Source organism: Esox lucius, chromosome 1 (assembly GCF_011004845.1).
Source record: "Esox lucius isolate fEsoLuc1 chromosome 1, fEsoLuc1.pri, whole genome shotgun sequence".
NCBI lineage: Eukaryota > Metazoa > Chordata > Actinopteri > Esociformes > Esocidae > Esox > Esox lucius.
The window spans coordinates 12,904,377-12,924,906 of record NC_047569.1 but is presented as its reverse complement, the minus strand read 5'-3'; the positions used below and the strand labels follow the sequence as shown (position 1 = coordinate 12,924,906).

At 47.2% G+C, this 20,530-nt stretch overlaps 1 protein-coding gene across 3 annotated transcripts in view; it reads left to right on the top strand.

The window, feature by feature from the left end:
- Positions 1–19,605, top strand: part of robo1 (roundabout, axon guidance receptor, homolog 1 (Drosophila)) — a 160,783-nt gene extending 141,178 nt beyond the window's left edge. For all 3 annotated transcript variants that reach the window (XM_034291657.1, XM_034291656.1, XM_029119536.2), the window contains 12 exons: positions 1,201–1,227; positions 2,760–2,802; positions 6,039–6,193; positions 8,812–9,198; positions 9,997–10,113; positions 11,268–11,412; positions 11,644–11,877; positions 12,093–12,580; positions 12,713–12,877; positions 16,813–17,094; positions 18,020–18,228; positions 18,344–19,605. In XM_034291657.1, coding sequence (XP_034147548.1) covers positions 1,201–1,227; positions 2,760–2,802; positions 6,039–6,193; positions 8,812–9,198; positions 9,997–10,113; positions 11,268–11,412; positions 11,644–11,877; positions 12,093–12,580; positions 12,713–12,877; positions 16,813–17,094; positions 18,020–18,228; positions 18,344–18,358 — 2,267 coding nt within the window. In that variant the 3' untranslated portion in view covers positions 18,359–19,605. The remainder of the gene's footprint in view (positions 1–1,200; positions 1,228–2,759; positions 2,803–6,038; positions 6,194–8,811; positions 9,199–9,996; positions 10,114–11,267; positions 11,413–11,643; positions 11,878–12,092; positions 12,581–12,712; positions 12,878–16,812; positions 17,095–18,019; positions 18,229–18,343) is intronic.
- Positions 19,606–20,530: the final 925 nt, after the last annotated feature.

Here is a 20,530-nt window from a genome sequence, read left to right as displayed (position 1 = left end):
AGACAACAGCCTTTGGCCCTGTTCAACTCTTAAGTGGGTGTTTTTTCGGGGGGTTGAGGGTAATACTCAATAAAATATATATTTTTCCCAGATCTCAAAATTGGTCTCCTTATGTGGTTTAACCATGTTGTGGGCTTTGACAATCAAGTGTGTTTAAACAGTTATCACACAATTTGAAAGATTTTACAGGAACCTACAAACTCTATAACTTGAAAGTCAAGAAAGGCTAGGGTCATTTTAAGATGTCAGACTTAAAACTCCATCCAGCCTTTTTAGCGCAGTGACTCACTATCTAAACCAGACTCAACTGGTTTCAAGTGGCCAGGAGATGTTAAGTGATCTCTTCCTGCTATCGTCTGAAAAACTGGAAATCCAACAGGGAATAAACTGTATGTATGCAAATGGATAGGTAGACACTTCAGCTTTCACCTAATATGATTATAATTCCCGACAAATGGAGGCATGGCTCATTGCACAAGCCTTTCCATTTTAAAACGGCTGTTTTCCTTTGAAACCCATGTTTGCAGCGCCGCCATTAAGGAAAAGATATGACATATACATTCTTTTTTGTATTTATTTGAAACGGAATATTTTGTTAAACCAACAGTTTCAAATTCACTCAATCCTGAAAACGGGAAATATTTGGGATACCGGTAATGTTGTTGATGACATCTTTATCAGAATCAGTTCTAACGGCGGATTGAATTTCTAGGCAGACCTGAAACCTAAACATTCTTCATTATGGTAGTATAGTCATTTAGATGGCATCATAGGGGGTCTGGGTGAACTGGTTAACCTGTGAGACCTCCGGTACCCTAGTGCGGGACGTTAAGCAGGGTGGCCGATGGGGAGTTTGTTACGGGGAGTCTGTTTCCCCCCATAACAGAGAGCCTGGCTCCACCGGTGGGGAATCTGGGCCCGGTGGGTCTTCGATAGCCTGGGCCTGAATTGGAAACAGCAGGTGCCCCAGCACTCACCTTCCCCAGCAGGATCTGTGCCGGTCCCGGTGGGATGAAAGAGTGCTGGGGTCTGTTGTTGGAGAGTGAAATGAGATGTTTGTTACGTGTGTTTTGGTCCAAACCATCTCCGGTAGGAGAACCCCGTTTTTGACAGCTCATTGGATTCAAGAGCAATGTATGTGTTGCTATTTTATGTTTGATTAATAATGTGTTTCTTTCTCCCCTGTGCTTGGATCTCCAGTACCCTCCTTCACCTTCACCCCTACAGGTAAGCACTCTGAAAAGCCTAGCACCTTCTCTATAACACTGCATCTCATAAAAGTCAAATTTTCCACTTTTCAGTGCAACACTGCTCATCTATTAATCACTCTCTGATGGCCTGAACAGCCACGGCGGTGGTTCTGCACTAGAGAGCCGTCGCCAGGAAAGAAATCAAAAGGCGCTCTCTTTCGTTAAAAATACACGGGCCACAAGAAAGGTTTATAGAACTATCAGAAAGATGCTCTGATACCAAGTGGTGTGGGCTGTGCGTTCAGAGTCATGCCATGCGTGCTACTAAGACGCTGTTAAAACCAGCAGAGACTTGATCAAAGGGCTGCTGCTGCCCTGCTCTATGCCTCAGATGGGATTTAAGAGGATGAGAGACCACCAGTCACATGGACCAATTAGACAGAGTCGTGGCCACGGAGATGGGAGCACAAGATGGAGTCTCTCTTTTATTTTCCTGCGCGTAGGGGTTCTCTGCCTCCCTGGCTGTCTCTGTCCTCCCCCTCGTTTTCTCTCCTTCTGCCTCCTTCCTTTTCTCTCCCTCTTACTCTAATCTCTTGCCCCCCCCCTCACCCCTTTCTAACTTTCTTCTGCAGAGGTGTGCTTTTTGGCACTTGTGTTACACACCTGTTCGTATCCCGGTTCATCAGTGAACGAGAGAGAGGAGAGGGGGAGAGACACAGAAGAGAGGGTGTGTGTATGTGAGGCCTGTGGTTTTGGTGACTAATCGCATCTGTGCAGAGAAGAGGCTGTCTCCACACTGAGGGTTTTGTTTTTCTCATTCCCGTCAGCCTCAGGGCCTGGGATCACGTCTAATACTTCTATTGTTGCTGTCCTGTTCTGTGCGCTGTTGGAATGCTTTCAGGGGAAGTCTGTTTAGTCAGCTGGTTATTTTAGGGTCTTGAGGTCAGAGTTGATAATCCTAGATGCTAGCTTGACACTGAACATGAAGGCAGGATGTTCTTGGTGTTAATCTTCCATTATATGTTAACTAGAGAGGCACTTTCTGGTTTGCATTGTGGAATTTCTGTATGTTCCATCTACCAGAGGCACGAGACAGGCTGTCGTTTTCTCATTCTTCCTGTTTCGAGGGAGGGACAGGCATCCCAGTTCTAAGCCCACCACTCTTTCCTCAGAAAAGAGATTGCAATTAAAGTTGGAGTTTATCTCTCCTTCACACACCGGCAGCTTAAAGCTCCTTGAAAGAGTCCAACTTCCAGAGCGCTGCGCTTCAAACACAAGCTAGACATGCCAGGAGAGCAAAGCACTGTGCAGTCCCTTAAGCCTCATAACACCACACACACACACACACACACCCTGTCACAGTGTCTCAACATCGACCAGTCCCCACACAAGGCTGAGTGGTACACACACGCCAACACACTTTTGAAAATCCCAAACAAACACCTGCAGTGGATTCCAACTGACTTCTCAGTCATGGTCAAAAATGTTTTGATGAATAAGCCTGTTGCTCTAAAGATCATGAGGATTGTGGTGGTCTCACTTGTAATTCTCTGTCATTCTTCTGTCCAGTGGCGTACCAGAGAGGAGGAGAGGCTGTCAGCAGTGCTGGAAGGTAAGAATGCATACACCTACCACGAGATTGAGTTGTGTGACATCTCACGCTTCGGCTTGAGTGGTCCTGTGTGGTACAGTCGGTAGGACAGATCCGGTTACTGCGGGGGAACCGGTATGAAATGGTAAAAAGCATGTCGGTCCCTCTGTATTGAGATTCCACAGACATATTGACATTCAATTTGGAGGGTAGAGGTGAAAATAGCTGGCAGAATGTGTGTGCTTGGGGACGTGCACCGTCTTCTGACGAACACTAGGGGGAGAGCTTTTACTTCCTAAAGCTTCAGGACCAGACGGAGGAGATGGGCGGGAAGGAGGTGCAGAAAGTACTGTATGATACCAAGCAGGAACAAAGGATCATCTCATATGCCCAAACCCCCACACTCATCAGCCTGAAGAGAAGGGAACCTCATCCGGCCACGAGGCTGTGCCAAAGCTTCACTCAGGCACCGCGCTTGTTCTGTTTCCTCACACCCTCCTGTTTAGAATGAAGGTTTGTTTGGAAAGCAAGGAGGGATTCAGGAGACTGTTGGAAAAAGGCTTGTGTCGTTAGCCAGATGACCACCGAGTCACCTCAGCCCCTCACGCAGGAAACCCATGGTCTGGTCAGTCACGTGGAACCCACGGTCAAGTGTCTTCAGACTCGGTTGAGGTGAAGCGCTGTTTCGCGTTGTCCTTTTGTGCACATTTATCTTCTCTGGTTCCATGGTTAGGTCTATTTGTTCGGTGCTCTTATTACCGTGGTCTGTGATTAAGACACTTCTACGCTGCTGTCAGGCTCTATCGTGGCCTGTACGGCTTTACAACACAATTGTCTGGCAGGTTGGATTTTTGCAGTGGTGCGTTTGGGCTTTGGTAGGTGTCCTAATATATGAGGATTATAAGCCTTTTTAGACTGGCTGCTTCAACGGTCAAATGTGGACACCGGGGTCACAATGTGGAAGTGTGGACCAGCAGAGGACTGCTATTTTACTGAGACATGGCTTGTAACAGATGGAATCTGTAAGGAGATATGGAAACCAACTGAAACAATGAAATGCCGCATAAATTGAGTAGCCTAGTGTTCCAGTGTCAAGAAGTACACTCAGGGAAAGTTCAAATCCATGAACTCCTTTGATCTCTGTTTCTCTATTTTCAATCTCTGACTGCAGTTCTGTATTATAAAACATTAAAGAATGATAGAGATATTCTCTGACACTCTGGAATCTACTGGGGGAGCGTTCATGGTTCAGCGAGTGTTGCGGACGTGCATTCTCCAAGATTGGAGAGAACTCTATGTGGCTTTAATCCCGGCGGATCGCTAGTGCTCACGAGGGCTCAGTCAAACACTGTCACCAGCCGCGGACAAGTCGAGCGCACACAATCTATTTAGCTGAGCTTTCCTGTAATGCCCATGGAAGTCCAATGGAGCAGGTAGATAAACAGGAGAGTGAGGGAATTGGAAGAAGCCATAATTTCCTGTAAAACAACAGTCTAGTAACCTAGCCGTAGGGACTAGTGACAATTTCAATATATACAGTACCATACAAAAGTTTGGACACACCTACCTATTCAGGGGTATTTCTTTAGTTTTACTATTACTATCCACATTGCAGAATAATAGTGAGGTTTTTAAAACCATGAAATAACACAGTGTTATTTTTTATTCACCAAAAGCAAATGTTAAATAAATTAAAATGCATTTATATTTTTGATACTTTGTTTACCCTTTGTTTTGATGATAGCGCATCGTATTCTCCCAAACAGCTTCAAGAGGTATTCACCTGGAATATTTTTTTAACAGTCATAAAGGAGTTTCCACATTATGCTGAGAATTTGTTGGCTGGTTTTCCCTCAGTCCATGGTCCAAGTCTTCCCAAACCATCTCAGTTGGGTTGAGGAGGGGGATTGTGGAGACCTGGTCCTCTGATGCAGCACTATCACTGCCTTTGGTCAAATAGCCCTTACACAGCCTGGAGGTGTTTTAGGTCATTGTCATGTTGAAAAACTAATTATAGTCCCCACTAAGTTCAAACCACATAGGGTGGCGTATTGCTGCCAAATGCTATTGGAGCCATGCTGGTTGAGAGTTCCTTGATTTCTGAATAAATCTCTGATACTGTCTCCAGCAAAGCAACCCCACACCATCACACCTCCATGCTTCATGGTGGGAACCACACATTCAGAGATCATCCGTTCACCCATTCAGCGTCTCACAAAGACACGTCGGTTGGAACCAAACATCTAAAATTTGGACTCATCAGGTGCAGATGTCAATTTCTGGTGTTTCTTGGCCTAAGCAAGTTTCTTGGCCTAAGCCAGTTCATATTGGTGACTTTCAGTAGAGGTTTCTTTGCAGCAGTTTGAGTATGAAGGCCTGATTCAGGCAGCCGGTTTTGAACAGAGGATGTTGAAATATGTCTTACTTAAATTCTGTGAAGCATTTATTTGGGCTGCAAAATGAGATGTAGTTAAGTTAATTTCTGAGGCTGGCAACTCTAAAGAACCTTTCCTTTGTAGCAGAGGTAACTCTACGTCTTTTTTCCCTGTGGTGGTCCTCATGAGAGCCAGGTTCAGGTTGACGCACTTGATGATTTTGGCGAACTGCACTTGAAGAAACGTTCAAAGTTCTTGATATTTTCCATATTGTCTTACCTTCATGTCTTAAAGTAATGATGGGCTGTCGTTTCTCTTTGCTTATTGTTCTTGGCATAATATGGACTACTATATTAAAGACATAACAATGTTTTTTTTATATACCAACCCTATCTTGTCCCCCTCTCTATTCCCACCCTAACACATCAAGAAGGAAATAAATCACAGAAATGATCTTTTAACAAGGCATGCCTGTTAATTGAAATGCATTCCAAGAAAGTAACTTATAAAGCTGGTTTAAGGGTATGCCAAAAGTGTGCAACGCTGCTGTCGTATAGGCAAATGGTGGTATCTTTGAAGATCTGTTTAACACCTTTTTGAAGACTATATGATTCCATATGTGTTATTTCATAGATTTGATGTCTTCACTATTATTCTACAATGTGGAGATATAATAAAACAAAAGCCAATTAATGAGTAGGTGAGTCCAAACATTTGTCCGGTTCCGTTCATCCAGTGTTCAGGGAATCGCCGTTAATCAATAGTTAATTTAATGCCACTTTCTCGCCATCCTCATCAGTGTCCATCCTTGAGTTGTTACAGCGGTGAAGCAAGTCCCATGTTTGTCTCAGCGTTGACTTCTTTTGCGTGGCGCCCCTGCAGGCCTGGTTTGCTGAACATCGGGGAGTCCCCCACACAGCCCTGGCTGGCAGACACCTGGCCGAACTCCTGCTCCAATCACAACGACTGCAGCATGAACTGCTGCACGGCGGGTCAAGGCAACAGTGACAGCAACCTGGCCACATACAGCCGCCCCGGTGAGTTTCCAGCCACGCCCACCAGACGCCGCTCTAATCTGCACCGATCCAATTAAGCAAAAAATATTTTACAAAAAAAAACACGAGCAAGCACAGAGGAGAATCCCAAAAAGGAGCGTGTTTAGTCGGTTGGAAGCGGGGAGAGGAGTGACATCCCGTATCTGGGTTAGGTCCCCGGAGACCTCTCCTACTCACCGTTCTCGTCGCAGGGCTCTGTGAGCGCAAACTTCCAGGATGTGAGGCTTAAGAGTAGCGTGTGGGATTTATTAGAGGTTAAAGGAAGGCTGTTTTAGGCAGGATATAAAAGGAGCTTGCTCCAAGGGCCTTATGGGTTTACTCTCCTGCTAATCGAATTGCTCTGCTGTTCTCCATACTGTTGCTAGAACCCCTTAATGTCATTCCCGCTAAGTGCTCGGTTATTTAAGAAATGTGGAGTAGTGGCAGAGGTCAGGACGGGACTGCAGACTGTAGCCAACACAGAATAAAGAAATGTGTGTGGGGGGGGGCAGAGGAGGGAATGGAGGAGGAGACGAAGCACACAACAAGATGAATGGAGAGGATAGAAGGATGAGGGGAAGCAAGTTACGAAGGGCCAGGAAGATGGAGAGTAACAACAGGGCTCTAGTAGACATCCAGGTGGCCTTTTAGTTTAGTCAGCAGTACTTTCTACAAACAGAAGGGAGTGAGTTTGACTCTGTTGTGCTGTAACAAGGGGCGCACACACACCCACCCACCCACACTAAGAGCTATGTGTTGTAAAACTTACAGAGGATAGGAGCCAACATCTGGCCGAGAGGGGAGATGTAGGGCTCTTTGTGCAAGGTAGGGACAAGGGATTTGAGGTCTGCTGTAAACCCTTAACCACAGCCCCAATCTTCCTCTCGAGATCCAGTATATGGATGTAAACCACAGTCCCTCTTGTTCCCTGTTGCCATTAGACATTGGTTTCCAACATAACTATAACAGTAAGAAGTATTTTCTTTGTCATACACATGGTAGAGTGCCCTCCAAGATGATTGGTCTCTTCGGTAAAGATGAGAAAAAATGTCATTGTTGTTTATCAGTTTGATCTTACTCTGAAAATATGAGAGAAATGTAAACTTTAATTGAGGTAAAATTGGAAGTCATGGATGACTTGAGTTCCTAATGAGAATATATATCACAGGGGGAAGATACTTTTGGTTTGTAAGAATTCCTATGGGTGCCAAGAATCGTGACAAGTTTTGAGAAAAATATGTATTTCTTGATTGAGAGTTTGTTTTTCTTTGAGCAATTTTTCCTCAATTAAATGTTAGATTTCTCTTATTTTGAGTGTAAGGCCAAACTGGTAAACATAGCCTTGTTTGAGATCCAATAATTTTTAAGGGCTCTGTTTACAGTCTATACCATACAGGCACACATGATCCAAACTACAAAGACATCAAGCCAATCGGTAATGAATATTGAACAACGCAGTGGTGTGAAGCCTTTCATTCTAACCCACCTACCTGTTGACTCCCAGGAGGCGTCAACCCTTTACACACACTCCTGTTGTAGTACCTGTACTAGTTCCACAAGGGTTGTGCTGTCACCGGGTTAAGTATCATAGTCAAGAGGCTTATAAAAACTGTCCGAAATCGGTATTCCCATCAGATACATAGCCAACGGCCCATGTACCCATCAGAGTCAACACTAGAGAAACCTAATCCAGCTTGTCGTTATGTGTTGTGTTGAACTTTTCCCTAACATTGGTTCCGGTGACATTGTGTGGGTTTGTTTGAGAAGGGATAACATGCACTTCTCCCTCACCGCATGGCTCCCCCAAGTGTAAAGACGTCTGCTTTGTCTGCCCAAGCTAAACCCTGTGAACATTTAACAGGATCACCAGCTAGGTGACACAGCGCGGGGATACGGGTTGGGGAGTCTTTATCTGACACATAGGGGCCCTTTCTCCACATCTACCTTCTGAAGGGGCTGAGATATCCCTCGGGTCCTTGGAAATGTGAAGCTTGTGTGCACTCGGTTGTTCCACTTATAGCCTTTCTTGGTATTTACCGCAAGGCTGCCTCTTAGATTTGCGAGAGGATTTGAATATTTTATGAGCCAGGGAAAATTGGATCTGTCAGGTGGAGGCTGCGCTCTCCGTTGCACGTCTCGTTCCAGCCTTTTGATACAGACAAGCGCCACCGTCCTTCTCAACGAGCAAAGCCTCGACGCGGGGCGTCTGATAGGGGCGAGGAGAGATGAAACCCACAATGAACCGTGGCTTAGACAAGGGCATTATTGAAACAGAGAATGTACAGCGGAAGAGTAATACAGCTCCACTCAGAATCAGATAGGGATAGTTGACGTAAGTAATGAATTGGAGTTTTACATAAAATACAGATATCCGCTTGGCTGGCACAGTGATCCATTAAAGAGCACAAATGACTGATTTCTTTTCTGTCATTTTGAAACCTTGATCCGTTCAGCTTCCATTCAGCTTCTTTTTTTTTTTTTTGGGATGCGTTGCCGGTGAATACAACTCAATGCGAGGCCGTCTTCATGCCGTCTGTGCAGCCGGCAAAGCTCTCCCCGTGAACCTAGCTGTAGACGTTAGTCACAGCGTTTGACTTAACCCCTAAACCCATGTTATCCAGCCGACTGCATCGCCAACTACAGCAACCAGATGGAGAGCAAGCAGACCAACCTGATGGTCCCTGAGGGTGGGCTGTACGGAGATGTGGACCTCTCCAACAAGATCAACGAGATGAAGACCTTCAACAGCCCCAACCTGAAGGACGGGCGCTTCGTCGGCCCGGGGGGACAGCCCACGCCCTATGCCACCACGCAGCTCATCCAGTCCTCCATCCTAGGAAACAACATCAACACCGAGAGGGACAGAGGGAGCGGAGGAGGAGGCGGGGGGGGAGAGGTGAACGAGAAGCACGGCTGGAAGCCCGCGTCGGCTCAGCACCAGAAGCAACAGGAAATGAGCTCACAGCTCCACCAGTACAACATCATGGAGCAGAACAGGCTGAACATGGGTGAGTGTACGCCGGGAAACGGCGGCCATTTTCCATCCAGTCTCTGTTTCCCTCTCCATTCTCTTCGTGTGGATGGGACCTGTTCTACACCATGCTGAAGAGCGCTCTTTTCTCACTTGCCTCCCTTTCGCCCCCATTCAACTGGATCAGTATTAGGGCATCATCAGTCTCCTTCTCATTGTCCTGCTATGCACTTGTCCATAACTCCCCTTTCCTCCTTGTCTTCATACATACTCTCTGGTCTACATTCTGGGTTTGGTCCTGGCTGTCTGTCCTTCCTTTCTGGGTGGCACGTCATTGGTAAATCCTCATATCTAGGTGTAAGGAATTCTCCAGGTGTCAGGTATTTAAAGGTGAAAGGTAAATGTGGGTCAGAACCGACACACAGGCTCTAAACTACGTGTCATCACCAGGTTCTTTTCTGCTCGAAAGAGCCGCTGCTTTCCCTAGGCAACTTTCATCATGTTCTCTCGTGCGGACCAGAAACGGCACGTCTTTTCTCTCAGCACTACTGACATTACAAGCATGCCGCATGAAAACCTATGGCATCATATTACACCAGTCTCCTAGTGGTGAAGGTTTGAGCTAACTATCAGGTTAATCGGAATCTATATAACACAGTGACACAACACGTCCATCGTCATTTGTACGGTTTGTTACATTGTGTTAGCCCATCAGTGATTACCTTCTTTCACTTCATTCCCCTTTCCGTCTTCCTGTTTGTCCATTGCTGCAAAGAGTTAAGTCACGTGTCATTTCCTGGGCCACACTGACCCCCGTCCTCTTTGTCCCTGACAGACCACTACAGAGCCGGGGACTGTCCCATGCCAGCCACCATCCCCTACAACCAGGCCCACGACGGCCACACCGGTGGGTCTTACAACAGCTCGGACCGGGGAAGCAGCAGCACTTCTGGTGAGGACTGGGGGGAGGAGTGGGGGTTATCAAACCAACATCCATCCATCACCGCCACACTCTCTGTCTCAGGAGAGTTGATTAGTGTGTTTACTGTGTGAATGTCTGGCGAATCGCTGTGAATTATCGTCGCCGTTTTCCGTTCCATTTTTTTTATTTCTATCAACCGCTTAATCACGTTCAACCCCGAAGCTTCATTTCACAAATCTTCAAAAGCAATAAATCACAGCGAAGCTAATAACGCATGATGGTTTAAAATGGTAATTTGATTAATTTCCGTGTCAGTCTTTCTTGAAGAGAATTTAAATGCAGTTGCCGTTGGTATAGTGGAAATCTGAAAATAAAACAAAGAAATAAATCAACACTGTCTGAAAACAAGGAAGTGAAAACCAACCCCCTTGTTTTTTTTTTTCTCCACTTGTATGTTCATGGGTAAAAGCTAAAGCTCTTGTTTGTACAAGGAAAAATTCCCACAGGGAGGATCGTTTTTTGGTGTGCTTCTTTGTCTAGCGAGCTAGTCCCTGGTCTTTAATTCGGTATTACAGTTTGTCGTAAAAAAACAAAGCATGAATTACCGTTCCTTTCATTACTGTGAAGAGGAGTATAATCTCGTCAGAGGTGCTGTGTTTGATTCTGGACAAGGACAAATGACCCACACAATCCAGATGGCACGCAACACTGGCGCCATAATACCCAGGAACCATCCTGATATCGAATTTGAATTTCAGCTCATTAAAGAGAAGGGGTCTGTTCTCGCCAAGCTCACAGCTACTCTGCTCTCCGTTCTAACTGCTGTTAATTGGTCTTTGCGGGTTTTTTCCTGTCTCGCCTCACATCTCTAATTTAACTTTTTGGCAATGGGGAACATTACAGTTGAAAAATGACTGTGCTCTCGATGGCATGGCTGGCATTAATTACCAACAGAGAGGTAGGGCGCATGGCGCAGCGTCCTCAAAGGGAACGGAAATTGAAAAACGTCTCAGAGTAGCCCTGTTTGTCCCCGCATTTTCGCTTGTTGTCTGTTCATTCATTCCTCCAGTCATCTTGCGTGCATTAATAATGCATATGTCTGCGTTACGGAGGAGGTTGTGACATCGGGGGCATGTGCCGGCATGTCTTTGACTGACGGGGGTTCTTTGTTCGCATTTGAGCAGGGAGTCAAGGCCAAAAGAAGGGAGTGCGCACCCCCAAACTGCCCAAACAGAACGCAATGAACTGGGCCGACCTCCTGCCCCCGCCCCCAGCCAACCCGCCCCCCTGCCACAACACAGAGGAGTACTCCCTGTCCATGGACGAAAGGTGTGGTATACTAAACACACACACACACACGCGCTCAAATCAGCCCTACCGGTTTCTGTTCTATTGTGTCGAACGCTAAGTACACCTCAGACCTTCTCCTTTCCTGTGAACCCGTGACAGAAGCGAGGCGCGCATATTTAGTGCTTTGTACGAGTGCACCAATCACAGTGACTGACATCCAGCTAACCGGTGTGCCCCCCCCCCCCCCCCCCCCCACCCCGGCGCTGACAGCTACGACCCAGACATGCAGTGCCCCCTGCCCCCCTCGTGCATGTACCTGCAACCGGACGAGCTGGAGGACGAGGAGATGGAGAGGGGCCCCACTCCGCCCGTGAGGGGGGCTGCTTCGTCTCCTGCCGCGGTCTCCTACAGCCACCAGTCCACGGCCACCCTCACCCCGTCGCCCCAGGAGGAGCTCCAACCCATGCTGCAGGAGACGCTGGATAGCTCCGGACATGAGCGCAGGTACCCGGGGGGGGGGTTTAAACTGTGTTGTGGTGGAGCTGATTTAACAGTGGGTGTCTAAGCCTCCGCAGCGCGGGTTCGATTCCTGCCTCCTATTATTTCAGCATGCTCCCCTGCCAATAAAGCGTGGAAAAGCCTGAAAGTTTCATTCGGTTCCACGTTAGATTTCGAATAGTTTTGCCTTTATCGTTATGCTGAGAACATGTTTGTTTCAGACGCCACGCGGCCAGCCCGCCGCCCCGTCCCCTGTCCCCGACCCACACATACGGCTACATCTCCGGCCCTCTGGCCCTGGACATGGACGGCCCGGAGGAGGAGGAGATGCCGGAGGAGGAGGGGGACGAGACGGACGCCGAGGTGGCCAAGGTGCACCGTCACCGCCACCACCACACCCACCCCCACCCACACCAGCCCCACCAGATGCACCCGCGGCGGCTTCTGCTGCGGGGCCTGGAGCAGACCCCGGCCTCCAGCGTGGGGGACCTGGAGAGCTCTGTGACGGGCTCCATGATTAACGGCTGGGGTTCGGCCTCCGAGGAGGACAACGCCTCGTCGGGGCGCTCCAGCGCCGTCAGCTCCTCGGACGGCTCCTTCTTCACGGACGCCGACTTCGCCCAGGCCGTGGCGGCCGCCGCCGAGTATGCCGGCCTCAAGGTGGCCAAGTATCCCAACCCCGCGCCCTGCCAGGAGGGAGGCCCCGGAGGTGAGGACGCGCAAAGGGAACGGCCTCTCCATCGCGGAGGGACGCATTCTGATTTTATGGGCTTACATTTGTCTAGCTTGCCAACTCTTCAGACGGTTCATATTGCTGTCCTTCTTGTGTCTCTCTCTTCAGCACGAAAGTACCAAATGACCCCCTCTGGCCACCGCCCGGGGAGCCCCTTGTCCACAGACAGCAACATGAGCACGGCCAACATGCAGAAGAGGCCCCCTAAGAAGCAGAAGCAGCATCCTGCAGCCGTCCACCCAGGGCCCCAGCGACGTGAGGCCTACCCTGAAGGTACACGCCTCCCCCCACACTACACTGCTGTATGAAGGGCCTCTACCACGGGGCCATCTGTGTTCTGGTCCCCCGCCCCCTTCCAGAGTGATGGGTGTCACAACGCCTCCCTGAGACACAGTGTGTCCGACTGGGAGCGACTGGGAGTGTGTCAGAGAATCTGAGTTTTATAGAGGGTTGTTGACAGGGTATGGGTGGGTTATGGGGGGTGTAGGGAGGGGAATGTTATAAAGGGGAATGGTGAGGGTATAGAGCGGTTATAGAGGGGTATGGTGAGGTTATAGAGGGGTATGGTGAGGTTATTGAGGGGTATGGTGAGAGGATATTAAGGTTATAGAGGTATAGTGAGAGTATAGAGAGGTTATAGAGGGGTATGATGAGGGTATAGAGAATTTATAGAGGTTATAGAGGGGTATGGTGAGGGTATAGAGAGGTTATAGATGGGTTTGGTGAGGGTGTAGAGGGGTAGGGTGAGTGTGTAGAGAGGTTATAGAGGGGTATGGTGAGGATATTAAGGTTATAGAGGTATAGTGAGAGTATAGAGTGGTTATAGAGGTTATAGAGGGGTATGGTGAGGGTATAGAGGGGTATGGTGAGGGTATAGAGAATTTATAGAGGTTATAGGGGGGTATGGTGAGGGTATAGAGAGGTTTTAGATGGGTTTGGTGGGGGTGTAAAGGGGTATGGTGAGTGTGTAGAGAGGTTATAGAGGGGTATGGTGACGGTATAGAGAGGTTATAGAGGGTTATGGTGAGGGTGTAGAGAGGTTATAGATGGGTATGGTGAGGGTGTAGAAGGGTCTGGTGATGTTGTAGAGAGGTTATAGTGGGGTATGGTGAGGGTGTAGAGCGGTTATAGAGGGGTATGGTGAGGGTGTAGAGAGGTTATAGATGGGTATGGTGAGGGTGTAGAAGGGTATGGTGAGGGTATGGTGATGGTGTAGAAGGGTATGGTGACGGTATTGAGAGGTTATAGTGGGGTATGGTGACTGTATTGAGAGGTTATAGTGGGGTATGGTGAGGGTGTAGAGCGGTTATAGAGGGGTATGGTGAGGGTGTAGAAGGGTATGGTGAGGGTTTATTGGGGGTATTATGGGCATATAGAAGGGGATTATAGAGGGAGAAGCGAGTAGTGTATAGAGGAGGGAATAAATGGGAAATGGCGCGGGGGGGGGGGGTGTATATAGAGGAGAATGGAAGGAGGGGGGCTGTCTCAGAGGACAGCTCTTGTCCAGCCCTTTCTGCTGCTGTTGACACTGAGATGTCTTCCACTCCAGCCGGCCACTAATGAAATTGCCCCAGGTGTTCTGGCTCTTATTGAAGTGGCACGCTGGCCTCCAGTTCAGGAGCCAGGAATAATCAAAGCCGAGGCTAAATACAGAGCAACAATGAACAGCCCCCGGAATATCCTGGTCAACATGAAACATGTTAACTTTAAGGTCATTTCTTTTTGCTGGATTTGTGGCTCATGTGTTAAGACTCAAACATTTTAGTTTAGTTTGGCTTTCGGAGTGTGTGTTTGCGTTTGTGTATGCAGTTGTGTGTTTAGCCACATGTGGCTGTGCATTTGTGGGGTGAGGGTTGTGGGTAGTTGTGTGTGTTAGCGTGTGGCACTGGCTTTCTAAGTGTCAGGTGTCCTTGTGTGTTGGAAGCACTTGACAGGAGATTTAATATCCAGCCCCAGACCAGCTATATCACTGCACCAAACCCTACTCTGCTGCACCCGGCCCTCCTTCCCTCCGTCCCGCCTGCCTGCCACCACAGCCATGGCCCCTCCCTTTTTCAAGTCATCTCTCCATCCATCACCCTGCACTCCTTCCCCTCCCTCCATCTTCCACCACCTGTCTTTACCTCAACCCTCCACCAGCTTCCAACCCCCCCCCCCTTCATTTCCCTTTTCCTTTCTCCCCATCTTCGTTCCCTGTTTGCGGTTGAGAGGGGGAGGGGGAGAAGAGGAGGAGACGGGCAGCTCTTCGGTCCTGTCTGTCTGTCAGCCTGGTCCGGTCGCTGATTATATTTGATCTGAATGGATCGTTTTTCATTTGGCAGTTATTGCCTTTGCACCCCCCCCACCCATACACACACACGCACACACACACGTATGCGGTGCTGGGGCTGGTGACAGAAAGGTGATAGAGGGTGCAGGCAGGTGCTGTTTATAAGGTGAACAGAACTACAACGCAGCCCTTTGGATAAAACAGGACCCTGTCCGTACACTGATTGTGTGCTATTTGAAAGTCTGGTAGGCATTTCTCATTTCCAGTGCCCCCTGATGTTTCCAGGTCAGAGCGAGAGAGCAGCTGGACAGGGCACTCATAAATACCCATAAACAGCAGCAGCTAAGAGGGCAATAAAAAGGCAGTCAGACGAGTGGACCGAAACCTCCACCGTCTCCCCCCTCTGTCCGCCCTGCCCCTGTTTGACCTGCTCATTTCGGTCTTGTTTGCTCGGTGGCTTGGTGAGACGGCTGGGTTATTTCCCCCAAGTGATTCAAAGATGGGTTTAATGCTTCTTTCAACCTTCACATTCCAGTTAAGCCTTACCATGCCCTCTTTGGTAATATCTTCGTTTAGCAAATACCTTTAGGATTGGCGTCCCTTGTGGGAATCAAACCTACAAAGCCTGCCGGCGCATTCTCCAACCTGCCTGTTCATCGTTGAGGCCCTGTTGAGAGTGCACATGCCGCTTCTCAAGCCTGGCCTCTGTTCTCTCCTCCACGGGTTGGTAAATCTGCCTGGCTGTTCTCTCCTCCACGGGTTGGTAAATCTGCCTGGCTGTTCTCTCCAACATGGGTTGGTAAATCTGCCTGGCTGTTCTCTCCAACATGGGTTGGTAAATCTGCCTGGCTGTTCTCTCCTCCATGGGTTGGTAAATCTGCCTGGCTGTTCTCTCCTCCATGGGTTGGTAAATCTGCCTGGCTGTTCTCTCCTCCATGGGTTGGTAAATCTGCCTGGCTGTGCTCTCCTCCATGGCAGTGGGCTATATCTCACAGACGGGGGCATTGATCTGATCCTGACTAATGCAGGAGGCATGGGAGAAAAAGAAGCAGACTGCAGACACCTCTCCACCTTATGATATCGACGGGCCCATTGTGTTTTCAGGAGGTGCCTGTGGGCGTGTGTGTGTGTGTGTGTGGGGGGGGGCGTTAATCAGGGGAGTGTAATTAAACCCCTCTGATTCAGCCAAAGCGACTAAGCAAAAAAACGTCAACCCCCCCCCCAGCCCACCCCGGTGACAGCGTCGTTACGGTGGGTGTGCTTCGATTTACGGTACACAAAGGGTGTGATCACGAAAAGTTTTTTTTTTTTTTTTTGGCATCAGCGGACGTCGGGATGTTGGGGGCGAGTGGCGGCGCCGGCCGGTTGCTACGTTTATTAACTTTGTAATCCTGGGTGGATTATGGGCCAGGCCTGCTGACAGAGACAGAGTCGTCCCTCAGCTGTGACGCTGATTAGAAGATGAAAAGCCATCGATCGCGAGCAGAGCGGACGCGGCTTTTCTCGGGCGGCGTGTGGTTTGTTTGGACCCGCCCGTGCGCGTGTGCTTGGGTGTGTATGCACGCGTGTGTGTGGGCGGGTGGGTGTGCATGTGCACGTTCAGACGGCCCACCAGTCAGGCTCACAAGAAGAATGGCTCAAGGACAGGCAACATTGATTCATCGACAGAGGAAGGGGATCTGCTGACCGTCATGCTCCCTTTTGCAAACCCTCTCTCTGTCTCTCTCCAATTCTCTCTCTCTTATCCCCTTTCGGACCTAATCCCTTCCTGTCTCTCTCCCTGATGTTCCCTCTCATTTTCCCTCGCTCTCTCTCCCTGTCACCCACGTCCGTTGGGAAGGAAGCGACCGAGACTGGAGCAGGTTGACTTATGTCCCTTCCATCAAAGACCTTAGCCGGAGTCACTAATGTCACTCTCTTCCTTCATTTTACCTCCCAGATCTGCCTCCTCCCCCCATCCCCCCTCCAGCGGCGCTCAAGTCCCCCACACACCCTTCCAAAACTGCCTTGGAGGGCCGAGGGGTCCTGTCCCCAAAGGCAGGCGAGGGAAGGGAGAGGAGAGGGGGCTCAGGGGGTGGTTACAGGCCACGGGAGGGATCGGACACCCGTACCAGCTCCTCAGAGCGCCGGGAAGACCAGGACAGGCCGAAGACGTCACGTGGAGGAAAGGGGAGCAAATACGAGGGGAGCAGCGGCAACAGCAAGGCACGTCAACATCCAGGTACAGAACGGTTTCTTTTTGCTCAGTAGATATGAAACAAGGCCAGTGCAACTTTAGATCGTGATTGTGATCTTCTACAGTGGTGTTAATAAGTTTCAGAAATTCGGTGCTGATATTCGTTATTCATATACGAAGAGAATGGTGAAAAATCACTGGTGTGATCTTTAAACAGTATATGGTTGAAATGACCCTGAAATTGTAAGATTGTCGTAATTTCCTTTTTTGTAATTGTTGTTAACCCTCTGACGCGTTAATAGTTGTTAAGTCATATTTGAAACTTACCACAAAAATGACTTCAAAAGAAAGAAGTCACAAAGATGATTTGTTTATAGACCTGTGACTGTTCAGCAGGGTCAGTGGGTAGACTCTAGTCTCAACAACCCGGACGCTCTAGACCCCAGCGGCCAGTTACCACAGAACTTTGTCCTGAAAAAACTGTGTTTAGACATTCATTAGTGATTGTAGTATTTTTGGACCGTGAGTTTCTGGTAGATAGACCATATGGTTAAGAAGAAAACAGCCTAATTAATGAAGAAAATAAGAAGCCAATCAACACAGGCTTTGTTTTCAGTTTACTCTGTATCTCTTCCAAGTACCACAGGTTTACCGCCAAATTCTTTACAACAAATACATACTGACAGAGTAAAGGATATTTTATGCTGAAACTCTGATTTCAAACACCACTGGTAATCACTAATTAGATTTTCTTCTAGTTAAGATAGTGTTATTTAATCTTTATTTAATTATTCAATATTTTACATGTGATGAGGCCACAGAGTGAGAGAGAATTTATTCACCTGTGATCCTCTGTAGTACCCCAACATTCCTCTAGATGTATTTTGATTAGATTACATACATTCTTCCTCTTAGATGTTTCCGGCAATGTACAACATGGGTTCTCACTGTGTCTTCTCCTTCTCCCCAGGACCAGAGGATATCCTTCCCTACAGCCGTCCCTCCTTCCCCACGGTCCACACTCCCAGAGACAGGGACCCAAGTTCCTCTAGCTCCATGTCCTCCCGGGGCTCAGGGGGCCGGCGGAGAGGGGAGGGCGTCTTAGGGGCCCGCAGGAACCCAAACGACATGAGCCTGAACACCATGGGGGCCTTCCAGCCAGAAGATGAGGACTTAGAGGTAGACTACCATACGTACCGACTACAGTAACTAACTCAGGTTTGGTGGATTACTGAGGCTTGTACTAGTAAATGTATGCTTGCTAATATTGTTGTTGTGTTCGCCTGTTTCCCAGATGGTGGAGAGCTGAAGATTAAGACCGGTCTGTCCAAAAGGAATTTTCAATAAGAGGAACGCTGTGATCGTTCCTTTTCCCATTTTAAATATCTCAGTATCGCACCATCATGTCTGCTGACAAATACTGTACGTCAATCGTGTTTCTATACATCTGAAAAACAGACCAGTTGTTTTTCTAATTTATCATTTTCTATGTCCACTTTCAAGAAGAAAGAAAAATGGCGGAGGATAAAAGAGGGTGCGTAAATACAAAGCAAAATACCCAGTAGTATGTTATGTTTTATTCCAATGCAATATGGAGTAACGTTGGACTCCAGTTATTGACACGATTGACTCAGCTTGCCTTGGCAAAATCTGTGGGAAGCACTGCCCGTACAGTCTGGAGTTACTGTAATTCAATTAGCTACAAGCAGAACGGGTGGACTGTCTTGTAAATATACGTGTATACATAATGTCCTGTTGTTTATGCGCCCATTGTGGTACTTCAAATTTGTCTTCCTTGTTTTTTTTGCAAATTATAATTTTATTATGCCAGTAAATATAATTATTTTGTAATTTTCCATCCATGTTGTAAATTGCTAATTTAGCTGCCCTGAGAAAGTGCCACTTTGGGATATTTTATTTTGTTTTTTTATTTTTTGTTTTTATGCACTGTTATATTTTGTTGTTGTCGTCAATGTTTGTCGTTTGTTTTACTTTGGTTTTAAAAGCACAATCACTAAACTTTATTTTAAACCATTTTATCTATTAACCTTTTTGTCTTACCAAGAACTACAGGTATGACAAAAGAGTCTTGTTAATCCTGATGATGATGATGATGATGTATGTAAAGGTGATAAGCTGGGTACGATGGGCGTGGTTTAAAAGCAGACTCCATGTGTTATGATTGGCTCATTTCAGATTCTAATGCTAGCTCAAGTGACGACCCTTACACAGACACAGTCAATGTGGGTCATAGCAGCAATGTAAATGTATTTTTGAATTGACCGTAGTTCCAGCCATTGCACATTAATTCAAACAGTTACATTGTCTACTAACGCACTTAAAAGAATGTAACACAAAAAATGGGTGTCACCATGGGAATCTGGAGAGGCCGTGATTGGACAAGGAGTCTTTTTCTCCAAAAAAGGGATTGATAAGTTGATCCTTTCTCTGAGATGGTGCTGTTGTTTATTCATAGGACATCTGCAAACATTTGTTTCGTAAAGCAGAAAAATCTAAAGAACGCAAAAAAATGATGAATAAAAAATGTTCAAACTACCAGTGCTTCCTCTGTCTATTTTTCTTGATGTCAGAAAGAGTGTAACCAGGGCTGTTCTGCTGTTCATTTTGCTTTTGAATTAAGTTGTGAGTTAGGTGAGTAGGGTCTGCTGTTCATCAGCGTATTTGTTTTATCTTCTTAAGGTTATTACTTAAAGGGACATTTCATGGCAGCTCTATTTACCTATATACCAAATTGCCATGAATATGGTATTTACATATTGTGAATTTCCTCACACTACGCATATATGAACATTTCCCTTATAGAAACGGCCCATCTAGATTTTCCTGGTTGTAATCAAACTACAATTTCCAGAATTCATAGCAATGTCTTGCTCTTCTTGTAATGAGGAGCTTTTCTCATCAGAAGCAGCCATTGTTTCACAAATCTCAAAAGAACTAGCTGGCTAGCAAGCTTCGGACAATCTCTATAAATTCCCTATTTTGAAAAGCCAGCCTAAGAGGGTAGGAACATAATCGGACCAGGAAGTAGAGTTGTCCGTCAGGCTGTAGTCATTACAAACCCGAGAACATTAGGCGCCCTGGCTATCCTGCAATGCTGTGGCCGATAGGAACATTGTTGAGACATCTTTATTGGCTCAATTTAACAAGGACAACTATACTGTATCTACCCGCCACTATTGGAATTGAGCAATCAGCGAAGCAGAATGGCTAAAGTAATTGTAACAAAACATGACTCCACTAATTTTCAGACCAGATATCAGGGTCATTCTATAGTTACAGTATCTGAGAAAAGGGAGTACACCCCTCACATTTTGCAAATATTTGATTATATCTTTTCATGTGTCACTGAATAAATGACACTTTGCTACAATGTAAAATAGTGAGTGTACAGCTTTTATAACAGTGTAAATTTGCTGTCCCCTTAAAATAACACAACACACAGCCATTAATGTCTAAACCA